This window comes from Trichosurus vulpecula, chromosome 2, assembly GCF_011100635.1.
Source record: "Trichosurus vulpecula isolate mTriVul1 chromosome 2, mTriVul1.pri, whole genome shotgun sequence".
NCBI classification, from domain to species: domain Eukaryota; kingdom Metazoa; phylum Chordata; class Mammalia; order Diprotodontia; family Phalangeridae; genus Trichosurus; species Trichosurus vulpecula.
In genome coordinates, this window is record NC_050574.1 from 328,793,455 (window position 1) to 328,811,908 (window position 18,454).

The window sequence follows — 18,454 nt, forward strand, 5'->3', positions numbered from 1 at the left end:
GATTGTAGCGCAGTCCTGAGGATTTCAGTTGGGGAAAGAGAAAGGAGGCAGTATGGGGGAGGGGAGCTAGGTGTACCCACACCGTGCCTCTTTCCTCACCTGCGGGGGTCACCTGTAGGGGTAGTTGGTTTTGTCACATTGCAGCTCTCCATACCAAAACCGTGGAGACAGGATGGGGCCGGGTTCCACACAGGTCCATTTGGAAGGGCATTTCTGCCCTCTCTCCTGAATAGATAGATGGCTGGGGTTTAACTAGAGGGCAGCTGAAGCCGACTCTCAATGTCCCTTCTCCCCTTGGAGAATACTGGGTTGGTGTTTTCTCCTAGAGCCTGCAGGGGGCAGCGGCCACCTGGAGAAAGTAGATGGAACTTGGAGCTTATGAGGAAAATGGAGGCAGGGTTTTCAGTGGAATTCCAGGAGCTCTCTGTAGTCCCGAATTTAGGATTTATAGCCCCAGAAATGCCCTAGAGAAGGATAGCAGGAGGTAGCAGTGAACTAGACTTCCACCTCTGCTGTAGGTGTTGGGAAGCAAAGTTGGCTTCTGCTTTTGACCCAGCGTTAACCCTTTCTTGGCCAGCCTGTCCATCTAGCACTGACCTAGAAATCCCTTGGGTTGGATACAGGCTGGGTAGTTTTTGGGGACCACATTAGAGGTTGGCAACCCCTTTGCTGGAGGAAGGATCAGTCATAACTCTTTCCCTCCACTCCTCCCACCCCCACCCCCACCCCCACCATTGCCTTCCCAGAGTAAATTTGTGCTTTGAGGGTTAGACTGGAACTGAAAGAAGCCTTGAATGGTGAGTAGTGGGGACTAGGTGAAGGGAACAAGATGGATGGGGACAGTGGAGCTGAGGGAGAGAGCCACAGAGAGCTGTTATCCACCCCTTTGAGGGACTCAGTCAGAGGAGAAACCCCAGAAAGAGAGAATATAAGGATCCAGACTTACCAGACTCTTCACTTCTAGCCTCTAGGGTACCCAGTCTTCCCCACCAGCTGGTGTCCCTTACAGCTGTTAGCCAGCTGGGCTGGGACAAGGGACTTGTGTATTCCATTCAAGAGGGGCTCCCTGGGTCTGACTGAGAGGGAAGGGGGTTGGAGAACTCTTCCTGCAGCTGTCAGGTGTGTCTGGAGGGTGTTGAGCTGGGGGTGGGAACAACTCTTAGTCCCTTCTCTGAGCTAGAGTGGGGAGGAGGGCCGGCAGAGAGGATTGAGAAGGTGACCAGAAGCCTAGAGGTGTTTGTATCATGGCACAGTGGGGGTGGGGGGTGGCAGAAGTGACCAGACAGGGTATATGTGGTAGGGGGAAGAGGATATTTGTAGGACTTGTACTGGCTGGTTTGGTGAGGGAGTCTGGGTGTTGTGAGCTGAAGACAGGGTTTCCCCCTTGAGGAGGGGAAGGAGAAGTCCCCTTGTTCCCCCACCCCCACCTCATCTCTTGACTGGGCTGTCCCAGCTCTGCCTCCTGGTTGGCTGCCAACTCCCTATTTCCGTCGGGCACCAGGGCAACTGGGACACATGGGGTCTGAGCCAGGAGCCACACAACTAAGCTGGGGGGGGCAAAAGGGACAGAAGAAGGGTCTCTGAGTAGCCTGCTTTGAGGGAAGGGGTGTTACCTGAACCTCAGAGCCTGGGAAAGAGGCTATGGAGTTCATTGCCTCAGGGCCAGTCACCCATCAGACTGAAAGATTCAGTTCCTTTGGGGCCTGACACTACCCTCCCCCCCCCCCAGCTGTCCCCACCCCCATCTAAGGGGCTGTCTGGAAGAGTGGGGGCTGGGATGGGAGGCAGGAGACAGGGGGCCTTGTGTACAGTGAGAGAGGGAGGGGGGCCATGGGTGACTGGGAGGTCCAGAGGAAGCACACACTCTCCTCCCTCACCCCCCCACCCCCATTCCCACCGCCCTCTTGGCTACAGTTCAGAGAGGTCTTTTCTCAGCCAATGCCTGAGCTCCTCAGTCTGGGAGGGGAGCTATAGAGGAGTGAGGTCTGGAGCTGTGACCACTGAGCTGGGCCGTGGGGGAGACAGAGACCCAGAGACAGCCTGAGGACAGCCAGCTGACTAGCCCTCTCTTTTCTAGACAGCTCTGAAAGAGTCCTGAAGCAGGAACAGGGAAGGAGAACAGCACAGCCACCCTCCTGTGCAGTAGTTTTTGGAGAGTGGGAATGTTGGGAGCTTTTGAAGGAGAACCCCCAGTTGCCTTGCCTTTGGACAGCCCTGGGCTTGGGGGCCAGGAGGCTCCCACATCTTGCAGCTCTCATCATCCCAGGGTCCTGGAGTCCCAGTGACTTCCTCACAAGCACTTGTTTTTTGAGGGTTGAGGGGGTTAGGGCCAACCTCAGAGATGCTTCGCCGGTTCCCTGGTCTGGAGTTTTCCTTCCCTTTCCTGACTCGGCTTCGACTACGTCTTTACACAGTGAGTAGGGGGACAGCAGAGAAAGTGGGAGTACACCCCCGATGGTATATAGCCCTTGGGTGGTGGACAAGAAGAAAGGACTTGGAATTCTAGGTTCTTATGTCAACTTTGTGTGGGAATGAGGACTCTGATCTGAGGGACTTCTTGCCCCCAACCCCCCTTTTCTCCTAGGCCCTCTATCTAGTACTGGTTTTCCTCAATGGTCATATGGAGTAGGGGTGGGAGGGTGTTAGTAGAAAGAGGTAGGAGTGTGTGTGTGTGCTCTCGTGTAGGTGTATGTTTGTGTACATACATACATACATGTACACACATATATGTGCATATGTTTATATATAAACATATGTTTTGCATGAGGATATGTACCTATGTACCCATAGTTGTGACTTCTGAGATCTCATGAAAGTGCTAGCTTTCAGGGAGTGGGGATGTTCTGTCTTCTCAACAGACCCTTTCTGCCCTCAAATTCTATTCCCTTTCTCCTCCACCTCCATGCACAAATTCCTCCACTGAGGTTGAGAAGTCATTCTGGGCTCTCTTGTCCAGCTCTCCTAGCATCATCAGAGGGAGCCTTGAACTTTCTTCCTTTAAGACTTAACACAACCTTCCACAAGAGGCTTTTCCAGGTTCTACCCACTGCTGGTGCTTCTCTGAGGTTACCTTCTGTGTGTTGTTCAGTCATTCAATTGTGTCTGACTCTTTGTGACCCCATGTGAAGTTTTTTGGCAAAGATTCTGGAGTGGCTTGCCATTTCCTTCTCCAGTGGAGTAAGGCAGGCAGAGATTAAGTGACTTACCCAGGGTCACACAGCTAGTTAGTGGGAGGCTGATTTGACTCCAGGCCCAGTGCTCTGTCCGCTGAACCACTTAGCTGCCTTCATCTTCTGCCTACTCTGTATCATCTTGAAAATACATAGCTGTTGTTTTCATGTTGTCTCCTCTATTAGAATGTTGGCTCTTGGGGGCAGGGTTGGTATTTTTTGCCTTGCTTTCCATCCCCAGAGCTTAGTATAGTGCCCCTTTCACATAGTAATTGGTTAATTAATGCTTGTTGATTGGCTGATTGAGAGTATCTCCTTTGGCCCCTTACCAGGGCTTCGTAGCCTTTCTCAGCAGCTGCTGTCTTCCTCTCTTCTTGCCTCCATCCCCAAAGAGAGCTACATTGTCCGGAACTGTGGGAATGGGGAGGTGGCCGGCCTGGGAAGGCTTTGGTGTTCCAGCTGGGACAGAGGAGGGGTGCTGTGTCTGTTAGCAGCTGGGAACATGGCAGACCTAGAGATTGGACCAGGGCAGTCCAGATATTCCCTAAGAGCTTTGCTATGAGAAACAGTGATGTTGGGAACGTTGGCTATCATGGAATCAAAGAATTCCAGAGCTGAGTGTTTAGAGATTGCCTAGTCACTGCCCTGATTTGAGAGGAGAAAACCGCGCCTTGTACTTGGAAATGAAATGATTCTCACATATGTTATTGGTACCATTTATTCTTTTATATCAACCATTTCCCAATATAGTGACCTCCTCCCTCCCTGGAACAAAGAAAAACAATTAAGCAAAGCCAGTTGATAGTGTTTGCCACATTCCACCCCACTAGCACCTCCTCTCTCTACTACAAGAAGTATGTTTTATCTTTTCTCTAGATCCCAGGTGGGCTCTAGCAATGCCTCTGAATTCAGCTGCCTTTTAGTGGTTTTCTTTTTAGTATTGTATAATTAGTTTATTTAATATGGCTTAGTACATAATTAATATAATATATAATAACTTAATATCCAATATAGTAATATATGTAACATGTAATTTACATGGGTTTCTTTTATAATTTAGCATAATTTTGTATAATTATTTTGCTTTGGATAAGGTCATACAGATCTTTCCATGGGTCTGAGTTCCTTGTATTCTTTGCTTATAACCCAATAATTTTCCATTTATTCATATATCATAGTTTGTTCAGCTTTTTCTCAATTAGTGAATGTCTGATTTGTTTCTAGGTTTTGTTTTGTTTTGCTAACATAAAAAGGGGTTCTGTGAAGATATGGGTGTATATGGGACCTATCTATCTTTTGATCTCCTTAGGTTAATATGTCCAGTAGTGCAATGGCTGGATCAAAGAGTATAAAAATTTTAAAGTGACTTTCCCATCAAAAGTGCACATCAAATTAGGAATATAGCTGGGATCAGAACCTAGGTCTCCTTGCTATTAGTTCAAGACTCTTTATTGTTTCATTTTGGGAACATTTGAAACTTGTGGGAGGGGGAACAGTGTTGGTGGGAAGGCTAAGAACTTCAGGAGTTGATGGCTGGTGGACATGGGATCAAGTTCATTCATAGGACCTCAGAGGTAACATGTTCCACATCTGTAAAATGGATATAAATCGTAACCTGGACATAATCGTCCAGTAAGCTGATACATACAAAATACTTAGTATTCCTTAAAGTGTTATATTAATTATATATATAATTATATATAACTATATAACATAAATTAATTAATATATAAAAGTAAATATTAATACAAAGTGTTAATATTAATGTCAGTTGTTATTATTGCCAGGCATCCAGTACTTGACTGAGTGGTCTAGTATTTTATCACAGAGGCCAGGTGCTCCTGGTGATGTCCTTGACTGGTTTTTACCTGGGTAGCCCTAACCATGCACAAGTGACACTCTTACAGATGACTGGTACTAGAGGATCAAGCTCCTCATATTGTAGATCCGTTGGCCTTAGGGATTGGCTTGGCTTCCCCAACCTTTATTCTCACATTCCTCCATCTAGTGTGAGAAACGTCATTCTCGGGATGGGGGGGGGGAAGAGACTTAGGGGAGTACAGCTTGTGTGTAGCAGGGAGCTAACCCTCGTCTCACTGAAAACCAGGGATTTGTTACATTTCTCTTGTGCGAAACTGGGAAAATCCTCTGAATCATCGAGAACAAGGAAGGAAGTCAGTCACCTGTCCTGCTCCCACAGACCTGGCTTAGGTCATTCTAGGTCTGTGCAGAGAGGATGATGCTTGAGGAATTTGAAGAGGTGGCAGTTAACGAAAGACAAAATTATTAGTGAGATGGTTAGTTAGGGACTTATACCTGTTAGGGTACTAGTTTTGGGTACTAGCGAGTCAGGGTTTCTTAGCTTGTCTTGGAGGGACCCAGGAAGATAGGCAGAGTCACTTCTCTAGCAGGGAAGAGAAAAGGTCCCTTGTTTGCAGGCTCCTCTGGAAAGTTGTGTTTGGGAGTTTGGAGGGAACACGTAGCCCTCCCACTCCATAGGACTTCCAGCATGTAGACCTGGCTTTGTCCTTTTACTGCACCTGTGGTGTTGCTAGGTCATCTGTGGAGCCAGAGTGAGTAGGGTGGGGAGAGAATCCTTCCCGTTCTTCCCTGCTCCCCTTTCTTCTTGAGCCTTCATTGGTTCTGACCCCTGCTCTCCTTCCCCACAGAGACTGGAGGGAAGCAGTATGCAGGCAGAGGAGGGCACTGGTTGGTTGCTTGAGCTATTGGCTGAGGTCCAGTTGCAGCAGTACTTCCTTCGTCTCCGAGATGACCTCAACATCACCCGCCTGTCCCACTTTGAGTATGTCAAGAATGAGGACCTGGAGAAGATTGGCATGGGTCGCCCTGGTACGTAAGGATGCTGCTCTTTGCTCTTGACCTTGGCCTCTTTTCCATTCTCTGGTCACATTCCCCAGCTGCCTTTTGACCTCCTTTACCCTCAATGAGACTGGCCATTTTTCAGCCTGGTTCCCCTCTATTTGCTGTTGGGGGTAGGCAAGCAATTGTAGTGTCTCAGGGAAAAACTGGAAACTGCCAGCACCGCCTGGAGAGACTAGGCTTTTGGGTTGGCTTAATTAACTGAGCAAACAAGCACTTATTAAGCAGCCTTCTATGTGCCAGGCGCCGTGTTAGGCTCTGTAGACACAGTGAGGACAGAAGTGAAAGTGCCTGCCTTCAGGAGTCTTACATTCTAACCAGAGATTAGAATGGCCCTTCCGTAAGTTAGTGTTGCCACCACCCTGGTACAGGCCCTTGTCTCCTCACATGGAATATCACAGAAGCCTTCTGGTGGTTCTCTCTGCCTCCAGTCTCTCCACACAGCAGTCCATGCTGTACTCAGCCATCATATTAATCTTCCAAAGGCTCAGGTCACACCCTGTCCCCAAATCCCCCCATTCAATAAACTCTATTGGCTCCCTCTTACCTCAGAGATCAAATATAAAATCTTATGTTTGGTTTTTGAAGCCCTTCATAACCTGGCCCCCCCTTTTTTGGGGGGTTTTTATTTTTTTTAATTTTTTTTTATTTTTAGCTTACAACACTTGGTTCTACATAATTTTGAGTTCCAGATTTTCTTCGCTCCCTCCCCAAGATGGCATGGAATCCCGTATAACTTCCACGTATAACTTCGCATTGAATTAATTTACACACTAGTCAAGTTATGGAGAATTATGACCAATGGAATGAATCATAAGAAAGAAGAAACAGGACCAAAAAAAACCCAACCCAAAAACAAAAGAGAGAAAAAGAAAAAAAAGGGGGAGAAAAAAGGCTAGCATGAAGTGTGCCTCAGTCTTCATTTATACTTCATAGTTCTTTCTCTGGATGTAGATAGCATTCTCAATTGGGAATCCTTTGGAGTTGTCTTTGTACCTTGTGTTGCTCAGATGAGCAAAGTCTGTCAGGGTTAGTCCTCACAGAATCCATATATCTGTGGTTGTGTATAATGTTCTCCTGGCTCTGCTCCGCTCACTCAGCATTATGTTGTGTAGGTTTTTCCAGGTTGTTATGAAGTCCGTATCAGTATCATCCCCATTTCTTATAGCACAGTAGTATTCCATTACCTTCATATACCACAGCTTGTTCAGCCATTCCCCAATTGATGGGCATCCCTTTGATATCCAATTCTTAGCTACCACAAAAAGAGCCGCTATAAATATTTTTGTACATATGGGTCCTTTTCCCACTTGTGTGATCTCTTTGGGATACAACCCTAGAAGTGGAATTGCTGGGTCAAAGGGTATGAACATATCCGTAGCCCTTTGGGCATAGTTCCAAATTGCTCTCCAGAATGGCTGGATCAGCTCACAACTCCACCAGCAATGTAACAATGTTCCAATTTTCCCACATCCTCTTCAGCATTTATCATTTTCCTGTTTTTACTTTAGCCAATCTGACAGGAGAGATGTGGTATCTAATAGTTGACCTGGCCCCTTTCTACCTTTTCAGTCTTCTCAGACTCTATTCTCTACTGTATATGCCATGATCCGGTGACATTGGCCTCCTTGCCGTTCCTTGCACAGGACACTCCATCCCCTGACTCCAGGCATTTCCACTGGCTTTCCACTGCGTATGGAATGCTCTCCCACCTCTCTCCACTTCCTGGGCTTCTCTGGTTTGCTTCAGGTCCCAACTTAAATTCACCCTTGTACAGGAATCCTTTCTCCATCCCTGTACCAATGCCCTCCATTGATTATTGCCGACTTTGTGTATATCCTGTTTGTCCATAGTTGTTTGTATGGTATGTCTACCATTAGATCGTGAGCCCCTTGGGGCTGTTTTTTGCTTCTCTTTATATCCCTAGTCCTTAGTAGTACAGCGTCCAGCTCATAGCAGGCACTTAATAAATGCTTGTTGACTTGGCTAGGGGAGATAGCCCATAGACTTGGGGTGAGGTCCTTGTAGATAAAAGAATCACAAAATTGGAAGAGTGTTTAGAGGTCATGATGACCAGCCCGTACTTATGCAGGTATATGACTGAGTGTAACTGATTTCTAGTAGCCCTGGGTTAATAGGAAATCTCATAGAAGATTGCTGGAGTCGGATCCATCTGGTAATTCTGGCTACAGGAGCAATCTCATTGTCACCCAAGAGATGAGGAAGTTTTTGTGCTTAAATCACGTTCCATCAAGGGATCATCCGGCCCACCTATAGGGAAAGGAACCCATTCTCTCCCAAGGACGCACATTCTACTCTGGGTCCGCTTGCATTGTTAAGATGTATTTCTTTACTTCAGGTTGAAGTGTGCTGCTTGTCCTGGCTCAGTCATCTTGGATCAGATTGCCTCTTTTTATATCTCTAGTCCTTAGCACTGTGCCTGACACATTGTCGAGTCCTTTTCGGTTGTGTCCAGCTTGGCAGAGATACTGAAATGGTTTGCCATTTCCTTCTCCAGCTCATTTTACAGATGAGGAAGCTGAGGCAAACAGGGTTAAATTATTTGCCCAGGGTCACACAGCTAATAAGTGTCTAAGTCTCAGGCCAGATTTGAGCTCAGGAAGATGAGTTTTTCTGATTCTAGGCTGTCCACTTTGCCACATAGTAGGTGCTTAAAAATGTTTATTGAATTGAATCGAATCAAAGAGACTAAGTCTAATCCCTCTTTCACATGAGAACCTTCCAGAGTAATTGCACCAAGCTTGGTCCCTTTGCACGTAGTATGTGCCTAGTTGGTATTTGTTAATTGTTTTGGTTGGTTTGTGGTGAATGTGCTTTGCTTTGCATAACTAAAAACTCTGTATCAAGCACATATGTGTTGTCCAGGATGGAGTGGTCTTGTCAATTAAAATATGTAGTTTGTGTTTGCTTCAAACCTTCCCTAAGATTAGCTTGTTTCAGACCCTGCCTTTACTAAGTGTGATATAATCATACCATTCTTTGATTCAAGCTCTTGGAGGGCTTCACGGTCAGGTTTTGTGTGTGTGTGTGTGTGTGTGTGTGTGTGTGTGTGTGTACACCTAGGTGTGTCTAGTGTTCGGAAAGGGTGGGAGTGAGGAGCTGCCGTGTATTTGGGGCTGACTCTCAAGCAGGAAGGGGAAGGATAGCCAGTTGATAATCCTTCAATCTGACAGCAGCTCTCACTGATTCTGAGGAGAGGACATCTTGGTGGCATCCAGCCTGAGGGCCAAAGAAAATAAGTCCACCTGCTTTGCTTGGTATGTGTGCAGGGGGTTGCTGAGTCCTTACTGGAGGAGATTGGGCTGAAGGTGTAGTGTCCTCAGGATATACCCCAGGAGGGAGATTAAAAAAAAAAAGATTCCTAATTTAGCTTGTATATTTTTTTAATGATTTGCTTCTTTGTCTTAAAAGTGAAGTGAAAGAAATCTAAAACTTGATTAAAAATTTGATTGACCATTATGGTATTATTGTTATTATTAGATGAGGCAACATGGGATAGTGGATTGAGCACTAGTGGTTAAATCAGGAGACCTGGGTTCTAATTTGCTTCTTACTAGATGAATGACTTTGGCCAAATCACTTAATCTGTCTCCTTTCCTTTCCTTTCCTTCCTTCCTTCCTTCCTTTCTTCCTTTCTTCCTTCCTTCCTTCCTTTCTTCCCTCCTTTCCTCCCTCCGTCCCTCCCTCCCTCCTTCCCTCCCTCCTTCCCTCCCTCCTTCCTTCCTTCTTTCCTTCCTGCCTTCCTTCCTGCCTTCACAATTGGGGTTAAGTGACTTGCCCAGGGTCACAAAGCTGGCAAATATCTGAGGTCGGATTTGAACTTAGATCCTCCTTACTTCAGAAACGGTGCTCTATTCACGGTGCCATCTAGCTGCCCCTCTCCTATTCTTTAAACAGACAAACACCTATACCCCTCTTAATTTTATTGTTAGTTTTCGATTTTATGTAATTTTAGTTTCTGAATATATTCCCCCCTCACTGCCCCACCCATTGAGTCATGCATTGTAACAGATTTTTAAAAGGAGTAAAAAAAATAAAGGCAGTTAAAAACCCCCAATCAACAGGTTGATTTTATCTGACAGTATATTCACTATTCCACACTCATGGTCTTCTATTTCTGCAGATGAGAGACAGAGGTTCTTTTTCTTAACTTTTCACTGGAGCTAACCTTATTCATTATAATTTCAAAGTGTTTAGTTTCATCTCTTGGTTCTTTCTGTTATATGCTGTTGTCTGTTTTCCTCTTCTGTAAAATTATTGATGATTATTCTTCTACCTTTCTCTTTGTTATCCTTTTAGTACAAGACAACTTCCAAGGGGAAATCAGTAAGATTCTTTGGCCCAAATTGTGCCTTAAGGGGTCTTCAGTAGCTTTACTGTAGTCCTTGGGGTGGGAATCTCAGCCTACTCCTCACCAGTCCTTTCTTTTGCTGTTTTTTGGTTATGCATGGCAATGTTTCTATGGGATACTATGCCTGAAGACCTTACTAATCTCTCCTTGCTGCTAGGCAGCATCCCTCATCCTTTGAGGTATGTATGCCCTCTGACACTGGTGCCAACTCTCTGCAGGTCAGCGGAGGCTGTGGGAGGCTGTGAAACGGAGAAAAGCGATGTGTAAGCGAAAGTCTTGGATGAGCAAGGTGAGTGCATTGGACTGTGGCAGGGGAGGGGTTAGGGTGTGTAGCGGGGAAGAGTAGAGTCTTTAGCAGAGACCTCATTCTCTCTTTCTCCCAATGGCAAGAGTCAGTCCGTCAAGTACAGTGGGAACCATATGATCTCAGGATAGAAGACCTCTTGTGTACCCCATTCCCACCCTCAATTCCAGGAATCTAGGGAAATTCCACTGTAATATTTTTCTTAAAAACAGCATCTTTCCCCCTTTTTTTTTTGCTTTCAGTCTTCTGTAGTCCCTGGGGTAACTTCTGCCTTAAGTAAATGTATCCCTCTTAACTACCGCCTCCCCACCCCACCCCCCACCCCCAGCTGCCATCTTAGCTGAACTTAGAATTCGTTCATTCTTTGGCCCTTTGCTTGTTTTCCTAAAAGACAGTGAGAAAGGAAATTTGTGTAGGCCTGTGTTCTGCTATTAGAAATGTCTCTGGCCTTCCCTCCCCATCTCTGTGCCCTGTGGGCCCTGTCCCAGGGGGTAGGGGTGGCATTGGGGGTGCTTTTCCTGGATTTGGCAACAGCAATTTCCTGGATGGCCCTACAGCAAAGGACCCACTTGAGAGCCTGATAAGGGGCAGCTGCCCCAGGCCACGTGGTCTCCTTTGGTGGATGTTGCTCTGGCCCTCTGCCCAGACTGAAGGGAGAAGGGAGGGGGTCGAGGAGAGAAGTGAGAAGAATAGAGGAGGAGAGAAGGTTGTGTGAAAAGGGAAGTAGTGAGGAGTAGGCCCAAATCCTGGACTAAAGAGAGAAGCCAGGACTGTGCAGCAAGGCAGCCCACTGTCCTCAGTTCTTAGATGTGAATGACTTTAGTGTTGGTGGCCTTGCCAATCTCGAGGAGGTTTTACTGGGCCAGTGTGAGATGGGAGCTACTGGTAGGATAATGGAGTAGACTGCTGCAGCAGGGGGGCATTCTGCAGGCCTTGCTCAGGGGCAAGAAGGGGTGACTAGGGCTGTTTTGCCAAGATTTCATTTTATTTTCCTAGGAGGGGGCATATAATTTCTCCTTTACCTGCTTGCTTTCCTGCAGATTTGGTCCTCAGATACCTGTAGCCTTGCCTCTCACTTGCTTCCATTCCCAAAACTCAGTTTCTTTTTGTGCTCTTTTCTGAGTCTCTTTCTCAGCTCCAAGATACCATCTCAGCCCTAGTAGGCTGTCCTGAGTGTTTCAGACACTGCATTCCCCCCACCCCCAACACTTACTCACTCTCTCTCTCTCTCTCTCTCTCTCTCTCTCCCCCTCTCCCCCTCTCCCAACCTCCAAAACTAAAATTATCTTCTCCCCTGGGCAGGACAGGGGACAGAGTGACTCCCTGGGGAGGGGGCTGGAGATAGGCAGCACCAAGTGGCTATGAGAGGGAAGGAGCCAAAGCTAAAATTAGAAGGGGAGGTGGGGAGGGCCCCTCACTGCTTGAGAAGGGGTTAGGGTCAAGGGAGGCCCCTGCATCTTTCCTGGCTCTGATTCCCTGCTGGGAGGGCATAAACAAGTAGCTGCCAATAGGAGGCAACTCAGTGCTTGCAAAGTGGCCTGGGAAGGGTGGAGAGCTGCTCTGGGCTGCCGAGACTGTTCCATTAACTCCCTTCCCCCTTCATCACTATGCCCAACTGGGGCCCTAAATTCCATAAGGAGTCCTGCTCTGACCAGCTCCAAGCCAGAGCCACACTCAGACCTTGGTCTGCTCTAGACCGTGTGCTTCTCCATGACTCGATTTCTGCCCTGTCCTCCAGGTGTTCAGTGGTAAGCGCTTAGATGCAGAATTCTCCACTCCGCAGTCACAGAACACCTTCAGAAAGACATCACCCATCCCGGGGGTTTCCATTGGGGAGGGGTCGCTGCAGAGCCTCACTTGCCTCATCGGGGAGAAAGACCTGAGCTTGTTCGAGAAGCTTGGAGATGGCTCCTTTGGAGTCGTACGAAGAGGGGAGTGGGATGCCCCCTCAGGGAAGAAGGTAAGCTGGATTTACCTTCTGGATTTCCTGAGAGAGTCAGAGAAGTGTTAATCTGGGGTCCATGCACTTGGATGGAGAAAGTTCCATCTTTATTTCAATACAATTCATTTCTTTTGCAATCCTATGTCTTTTATGCATTTAATGACACTACTCTGAGAAGAGGTCTATATAGCCTTCCAGATTGCAGAAGACTCCATCAAGACATAAAAAGTTAAGAACCTCTGAATTAGAATAAATACCTTAGTTGTACCCAGGGTCGAGAAGGGATGGTAGAGGTCCCTGGGGGTGGGAGTTGAGGGCAGGATTATCCACATTTTGACTTTCCCCATCCCTTTCTCTGAAGAGAGTGCATTTGTCTTCCCTTTGCTGCATACCACTGGATCAGGGAAAAGTCAGGAAATGGTGGTTTTTGGGGCCTGTGCTGAGGTTTAACTAGATTTGATTAATGTTTAAACTTGAAGATTTCCTGAGAACTGTCAGACTGATGGCCACCCAGGCACGTTCATGGCCATTGCCTTCCCTGGGACCATGTCCCAATTCCTTGTGATCCTTGTGTCCTGGACAGGTGAGCGTGGCTGTCAAATGCCTGAAGCCTGATGTCCTGAGCCAGCCTGAGGCCATGGACGACTTCATCCGGGAGGTCAATGCCATGCACTCCTTAGACCATCGGAACCTAATCCGTCTCTACGGGGTGGTCCTTACCCCACCCATGAAAATGGTGAGTGGGGCCTGGTGGGCGTGGGGGAGGAGAAACACGGACCAGAGAAGAAAGAAGGCCGCCGTTAGCTTTCTGCCAGCAGTCTTGCATGGAATCATCTTCCTTTCCTCCCCATTCCCCATTCTCAGAGTGAAGAAAGAGGCTCCCTTATCCCCCTCCCCCAGGATAATGCTATAGATTTTACAGTAGGGGATGGGGAGAAGAAGGACAAAGTAGAACATTCTGACATTGATATCGTCTTCCAGTATAATATGGTATATAGTCCCAAGGAGCCCAGCTGAATTTTCACCTCTGCTCACTCTCTGAATTTCTCTCTGTATGACTCTTTCACACCCCATTTTGAGGCAGGGATATGTTCCCTGAAGCCTCCCCTGGAGTGCTCAGGCCTTAATTTTGCAATCTTAGAGTTTCTCATCTAAACCTCCCTGAACTTACTGAATGAATGAACAAAACAATGAACATTTATTAAGCACCTACTATCTGCTGGGTATGATAGTAGGTTCTGGGGATATAAATAGAAAAGATGAAACAATCCCTAACCTCAAGAAGCTTACATTCTAATGAAAAAAAGCTCTGAGCAGGCCTGGGTGGGTGGTCTCTGTGGCTGAGGCTGAGGCCATGGGGAAGGGGAAATCATAGACTTCGAGCTGGAAGGGATCTCAGAAGTCAGCTAGTCAATCAGTTAGCTGCTTGTTGGCTAGTCTAGCCGATTCATGTTACAAATGAAGAAACTGAGGCCCAGTTTTCAGGACAAGAGGATGCTGTCTGAGGAGGAGTCCTTGTAGGCTGGCTCTGGGGTCGGTGGCAGGCATTCTTTCCCTGATCCCCCCTTCTCTTCTCACTCCTCTGGCTGTTCCAGGTTACAGAGCTAGCTCCCCTGGGATCTCTGCTGGACCGTCTGCGCAAACACCAGGGCCACTTTCTTCTGGGGACTCTGAGCCGCTACGCCGTGCAGGTGGCTGAGGGAATGGGCTATTTAGAAGCCAAACGCTTTATCCACCGAGACCTGGCCGCCCGGAACCTGCTGCTGGCTACCCGAGACCTGGTCAAGATTGGGGACTTTGGACTGATGAGGGCCCTGCCCCAGAATGATGACCACTATGTCATGCAAGAGCACCGGAAGGTTCCTTTTGCCTGGTGAGGGAGGGGACTGGGGCACCTCAGCTCCCACCTGCACTTTCCCCATGCTAGGGCCTTTTATTTAGGCTCTGCTCACCCCTTATAGGTCCTGCTTGGTTGGTCCAGGTGCCTCTTTGAGACTGTCCTGCTTGTCTTTCTAGGCAGCCAGCTGGCATAGGAGAGAGAGTGCCGAACTTGAAATTAGGAAGACCTGAGCTCAAATCTTGCCTCAGATACTTAATAGCTGTGTGACCCTGGGCAAGTCACTTAACGTTTCTCAGCCTGTTTCCTCGTTTGTAGAATGGGGATAAGAATAGCACCTGCCTCATGGGACAGTTTGGCTCAAATAAGATAATGCACGTAAAATGCTTTGCAAAACTTAAAAGTATAGTATAAGTGCCACTATAATGATATGTTTATATTATATTTAATATATAGTAGTATATTTACATAAAGTATCCTCATTATTTCTCCCTTCACATGCCCTCTGCATAGTCCCGGCCCCATATCTGACCTGGACTGCCCTGATCTGATCCCTGGCCTGCCCACTCTTCCTAATCTACTGTAGCAATGTTCCCAAGTAATTATTTACCTGTCTTGGGGCTTCTGGTAGCCAGAGAAGGCCATAGGAGGAATACAGGCCATTCAGTTTGTTTTCCCCAGCCTCTGGAGCCCTGGTTCCAAAAGACCCCCAGGCTACTTTGTTACATCTACTCCTGCTCCCTTTGCCTGTTCTAGGAGGTGCTGGTGAGATGAGATGAGATACCATAGGCAGTTTACATAGTAAAGCTGGTAACTTTTTCTTGCCTGGGCTCTGCCTTCCCCCAGGTGTGCCCCAGAGAGCCTGAAGACACGGACTTTTTCCCATGCCAGTGACACCTGGATGTTCGGAGTGACCCTGTGGGAGATGTTTACTTATGGCCAAGAGCCCTGGATTGGCCTCAATGGAAGCCAGGTGAGAGTCTGAGTTCATTATGTTTCCTTCCGCTCTCCCACCTTCACAAAACAGACCTGGGACAGTCTTGCCAGTTAGCTGGATTCCTTGTCTGGTCTTCTAAGGATGGGTGCCTGGATGAGGCAGGGACTCCTGATTCATTGGCCTGGGACGCCTTTTAAATAATCAGCAAACATGATTAAGCACTTCCTGCAGTTAGGTACTTTGCTGAGTGCTGGGGATACAAGTAGAGGCAAAAGACAATCTCTGCCCTCAAGGAGCTTACAGTCTAATGGGGGAGATAACAGACAAACAAATTATAGAAAACATGCTATATCCAGGATAAATAGGAAGTAATTAATGGAGAGAAGGCAGCTAGGCCTCTATGCACTCTCCTCCCTTCTCATCTGTTCATCTCTCCACATCTGAGTGACTTTAGTTTTCAGGTGGGGATAGCTGATCATGGGGAGATGGGTCGGAGAAAGAGAAGTAGTCTTTGGCTACTTCTCCCAAGTCCCATGCTTGGAGCTCATGCCTGCATTTACTCTGGCCCCAGAAGATTCAGGTTTTGCCTCATTAAAGGGGGGAGTAATCAAATTAGCCTTTTGTTGGGAGATGGATTGTGGGGAGAGTGGGGTCTCTGGTTGCATACAGACCTTACCCTTCCCTTACTCAGATCTTACACAAGATTGATAAAGAGGGAGAGAGGCTGCCTCGCCCGGAAGACTGTCCCCGAGATATCTACAATGTCATGGTCCAGTGCTGGGCCCACAAACCTGAGGACAGACCTACCTTTGTAGCTTTGAGAGACTTCTTGCTGGAGGTAAGGGGCATGGGAGGCTGGAATTTGACCCTGGGTCAGTACCAGCTGAGGGTACTTTGGGAACCCTGGTGGGGCTGGGGGAGGAAGCTGGCACTGGAGTAATATTCTCTGCTTTCGGTATGAAGGAAGGCTGAGGGTAAAAGTGACCTGTCCTTGACCACCATCCTTCTGCCCTATCCACAGGCTCAGCCCACAGACATGAGAGCCCTTCAGGACTTTGAGGAGCCGGACAAGCTGCATATACAGATGAATGATGTCATCACTGTCATCGAGGGAAGGTATGGGTGGAGGTGGTCCCCGGGCTGCATCTGGGCATGTTGTCGGAGGCTTTGAGAGAGCCAGCTCTGCTCCTGGGCAGAGGTTTGTGTGAAGAGAAGAGAGGAGTCAGGACTTGCTCAGATTTCACTCTCTGTGGTCTTTATCTGGGCCAAAGAGGTAGGGGACAAGCCCAGAGGCTCTTTAAAACTTCATCATTAATTATATAGAGGATCTCATAGATCACAGCTGGAAGCCATCCAATTCAACCCTCCCATTTTATAGATGAAGAAACTGAGGCTTAACAAGGTTAAGTAACCTGCTCACAGTCCCAGGCCAGGCAGTCTATCCATTCTGCCACCATATTAGGCAGTTTTAATTGTTAGAAAAAAGTCTTCCTTTTATCAAGTGGCAGCTCATTGGTTCAGTGGATAGAATGCAGGACCTGGAGTCAGGAAGGCTGGCCTCAGAAATGAACTGTGCTCCCCTAGGCTGCCTGCCTCAGTTTTCCTCATCTGTAAAATGGAGATAATCATAGTGTCCATCTCCTAGGATTGTTGCAAGGTTCAAATGAAATCCTGTTTGTAAAATGCTCCACACCACATATAGCGCACTAGTAGGTGCTTAATTGTCAGCAATTTCTTCATTCTTCCTGACTCCCAAGGCTTTACCAATTTTGTCAGGTCCAGGCCCTAGCTGTGTACATAAGGGCCAAGCCAGGGGTGGGGAACCTACAGCCTTGAGGCCCCACGTGGCCCTGTAGGTCCTCAAGTGTGGCCCCTTGACCAAATCCACTAACCTATAGGGCCACATGTGGTCTCAAGGCCGCAGGGTCCTCACCTCAGGGCCAGACTCATCAGTGGGGACGAGGGGAACACAGGGTATAAGAATTGGCTGGGGTTGGTCAGCCCTGTGGCTGCTGTGACAATGACAAGAATCCCATGTCCCACTCAAAGTGGTCTTCTCTCCTTGACGTAGTATTTGGAGAAAGTTGGGTTTGGAGTTAGAAGATTTGGATTTCAATCCTAGCTCTGCCACTAAATTCCTGTGTTACCTTTTTATCCTCCCCAGAGACCCCAAGATGGGGCAGATAGGTGGTGCCACAATGCACAAGAGCACCAGGCCTGGAGTCAGGAAGACTCTTCTTCTTGAGCTCAGTCTGGCCTCAGATGCTTACTAGCTGTGTGACCTTGGGCAAGTCACTTAGCTCTGTTTGCCTCAGTTTCCTCATCTGTAAGGCCTCTAAGAGCTCTGTGATCCTGTGACTTGCCTCTGACACTTAGACCCAAGGAGGTTAGACCCCTCCTAACTTCAGCACAGAAACCAGCCACATCCCTTACCAGTAAGACCCTTGCCATTAGCCTCTCCCTAAGCCCTTCCTCTGTATTCCTACTGATTCCCTCAAGATCTTTCTGATGATCTGTTTCCTGAATGATCTGTCCCCCCCAGTACAGCTTTCTCTCTTTTTAAATTCTCACCATCCTGCACATATAAATTTGTTTAACACCTCTCTGATTTCCCCTATTCCAGTGCCCTCCCAATGAACACATCAGTCCTGGCTGGCTCTTCCAACCATTCATTGCCTTCCTCACGCCCACACACCCCTGCTTCATCAATCCCCACCCCTAAGGCTTCCCGGCTGGGCCCTCCCTAGCCCTGACCCTGGGTAACTGCTGCTGCCCCACCCCCCACGTGCCTCTGCCTCCAGGTACCTCCTGAGTCACCGGCTTCTCTCCCCTCCAGCCCCAGCAGTGCCAGCATATGTGCCAAAGGAGATGGCCCCACCTGCTGTTATCTGATACCTTGGAAGTTGGAACTGGTTGGGGCAGGGGCAGGGGCAGGTTCAGGGTTAAGGAGAGAGTGAGGCAAGAAAATCCCCCTTAGGACTCCCTTCCCTATTCCTCCTGTCCCCTCCAAGC

At 47.8% G+C, this 18,454-nt stretch overlaps 1 protein-coding gene across 3 annotated transcripts in view; it reads left to right on the top strand.

Moving 5' to 3' along the window:
• Nucleotides 1-18,454, top strand: part of TNK2 (tyrosine kinase non receptor 2) — a 46,314-nt gene that overhangs the window by 11,980 nt on the left and 15,880 nt on the right. For all 3 annotated transcript variants that reach the window (XM_036746367.1, XM_036746365.1, XM_036746366.1), the window contains exons 2-9: nucleotides 5,840-6,020; nucleotides 10,641-10,711; nucleotides 12,465-12,686; nucleotides 13,252-13,404; nucleotides 14,264-14,541; nucleotides 15,352-15,478; nucleotides 16,134-16,280; nucleotides 16,464-16,558. In XM_036746367.1, coding sequence (XP_036602262.1) covers nucleotides 5,858-6,020; nucleotides 10,641-10,711; nucleotides 12,465-12,686; nucleotides 13,252-13,404; nucleotides 14,264-14,541; nucleotides 15,352-15,478; nucleotides 16,134-16,280; nucleotides 16,464-16,558 — 1,256 coding nt within the window. In that variant the 5' untranslated portion in view covers nucleotides 5,840-5,857. The remainder of the gene's footprint in view (nucleotides 1-5,839; nucleotides 6,021-10,640; nucleotides 10,712-12,464; nucleotides 12,687-13,251; nucleotides 13,405-14,263; nucleotides 14,542-15,351; nucleotides 15,479-16,133; nucleotides 16,281-16,463; nucleotides 16,559-18,454) is intronic.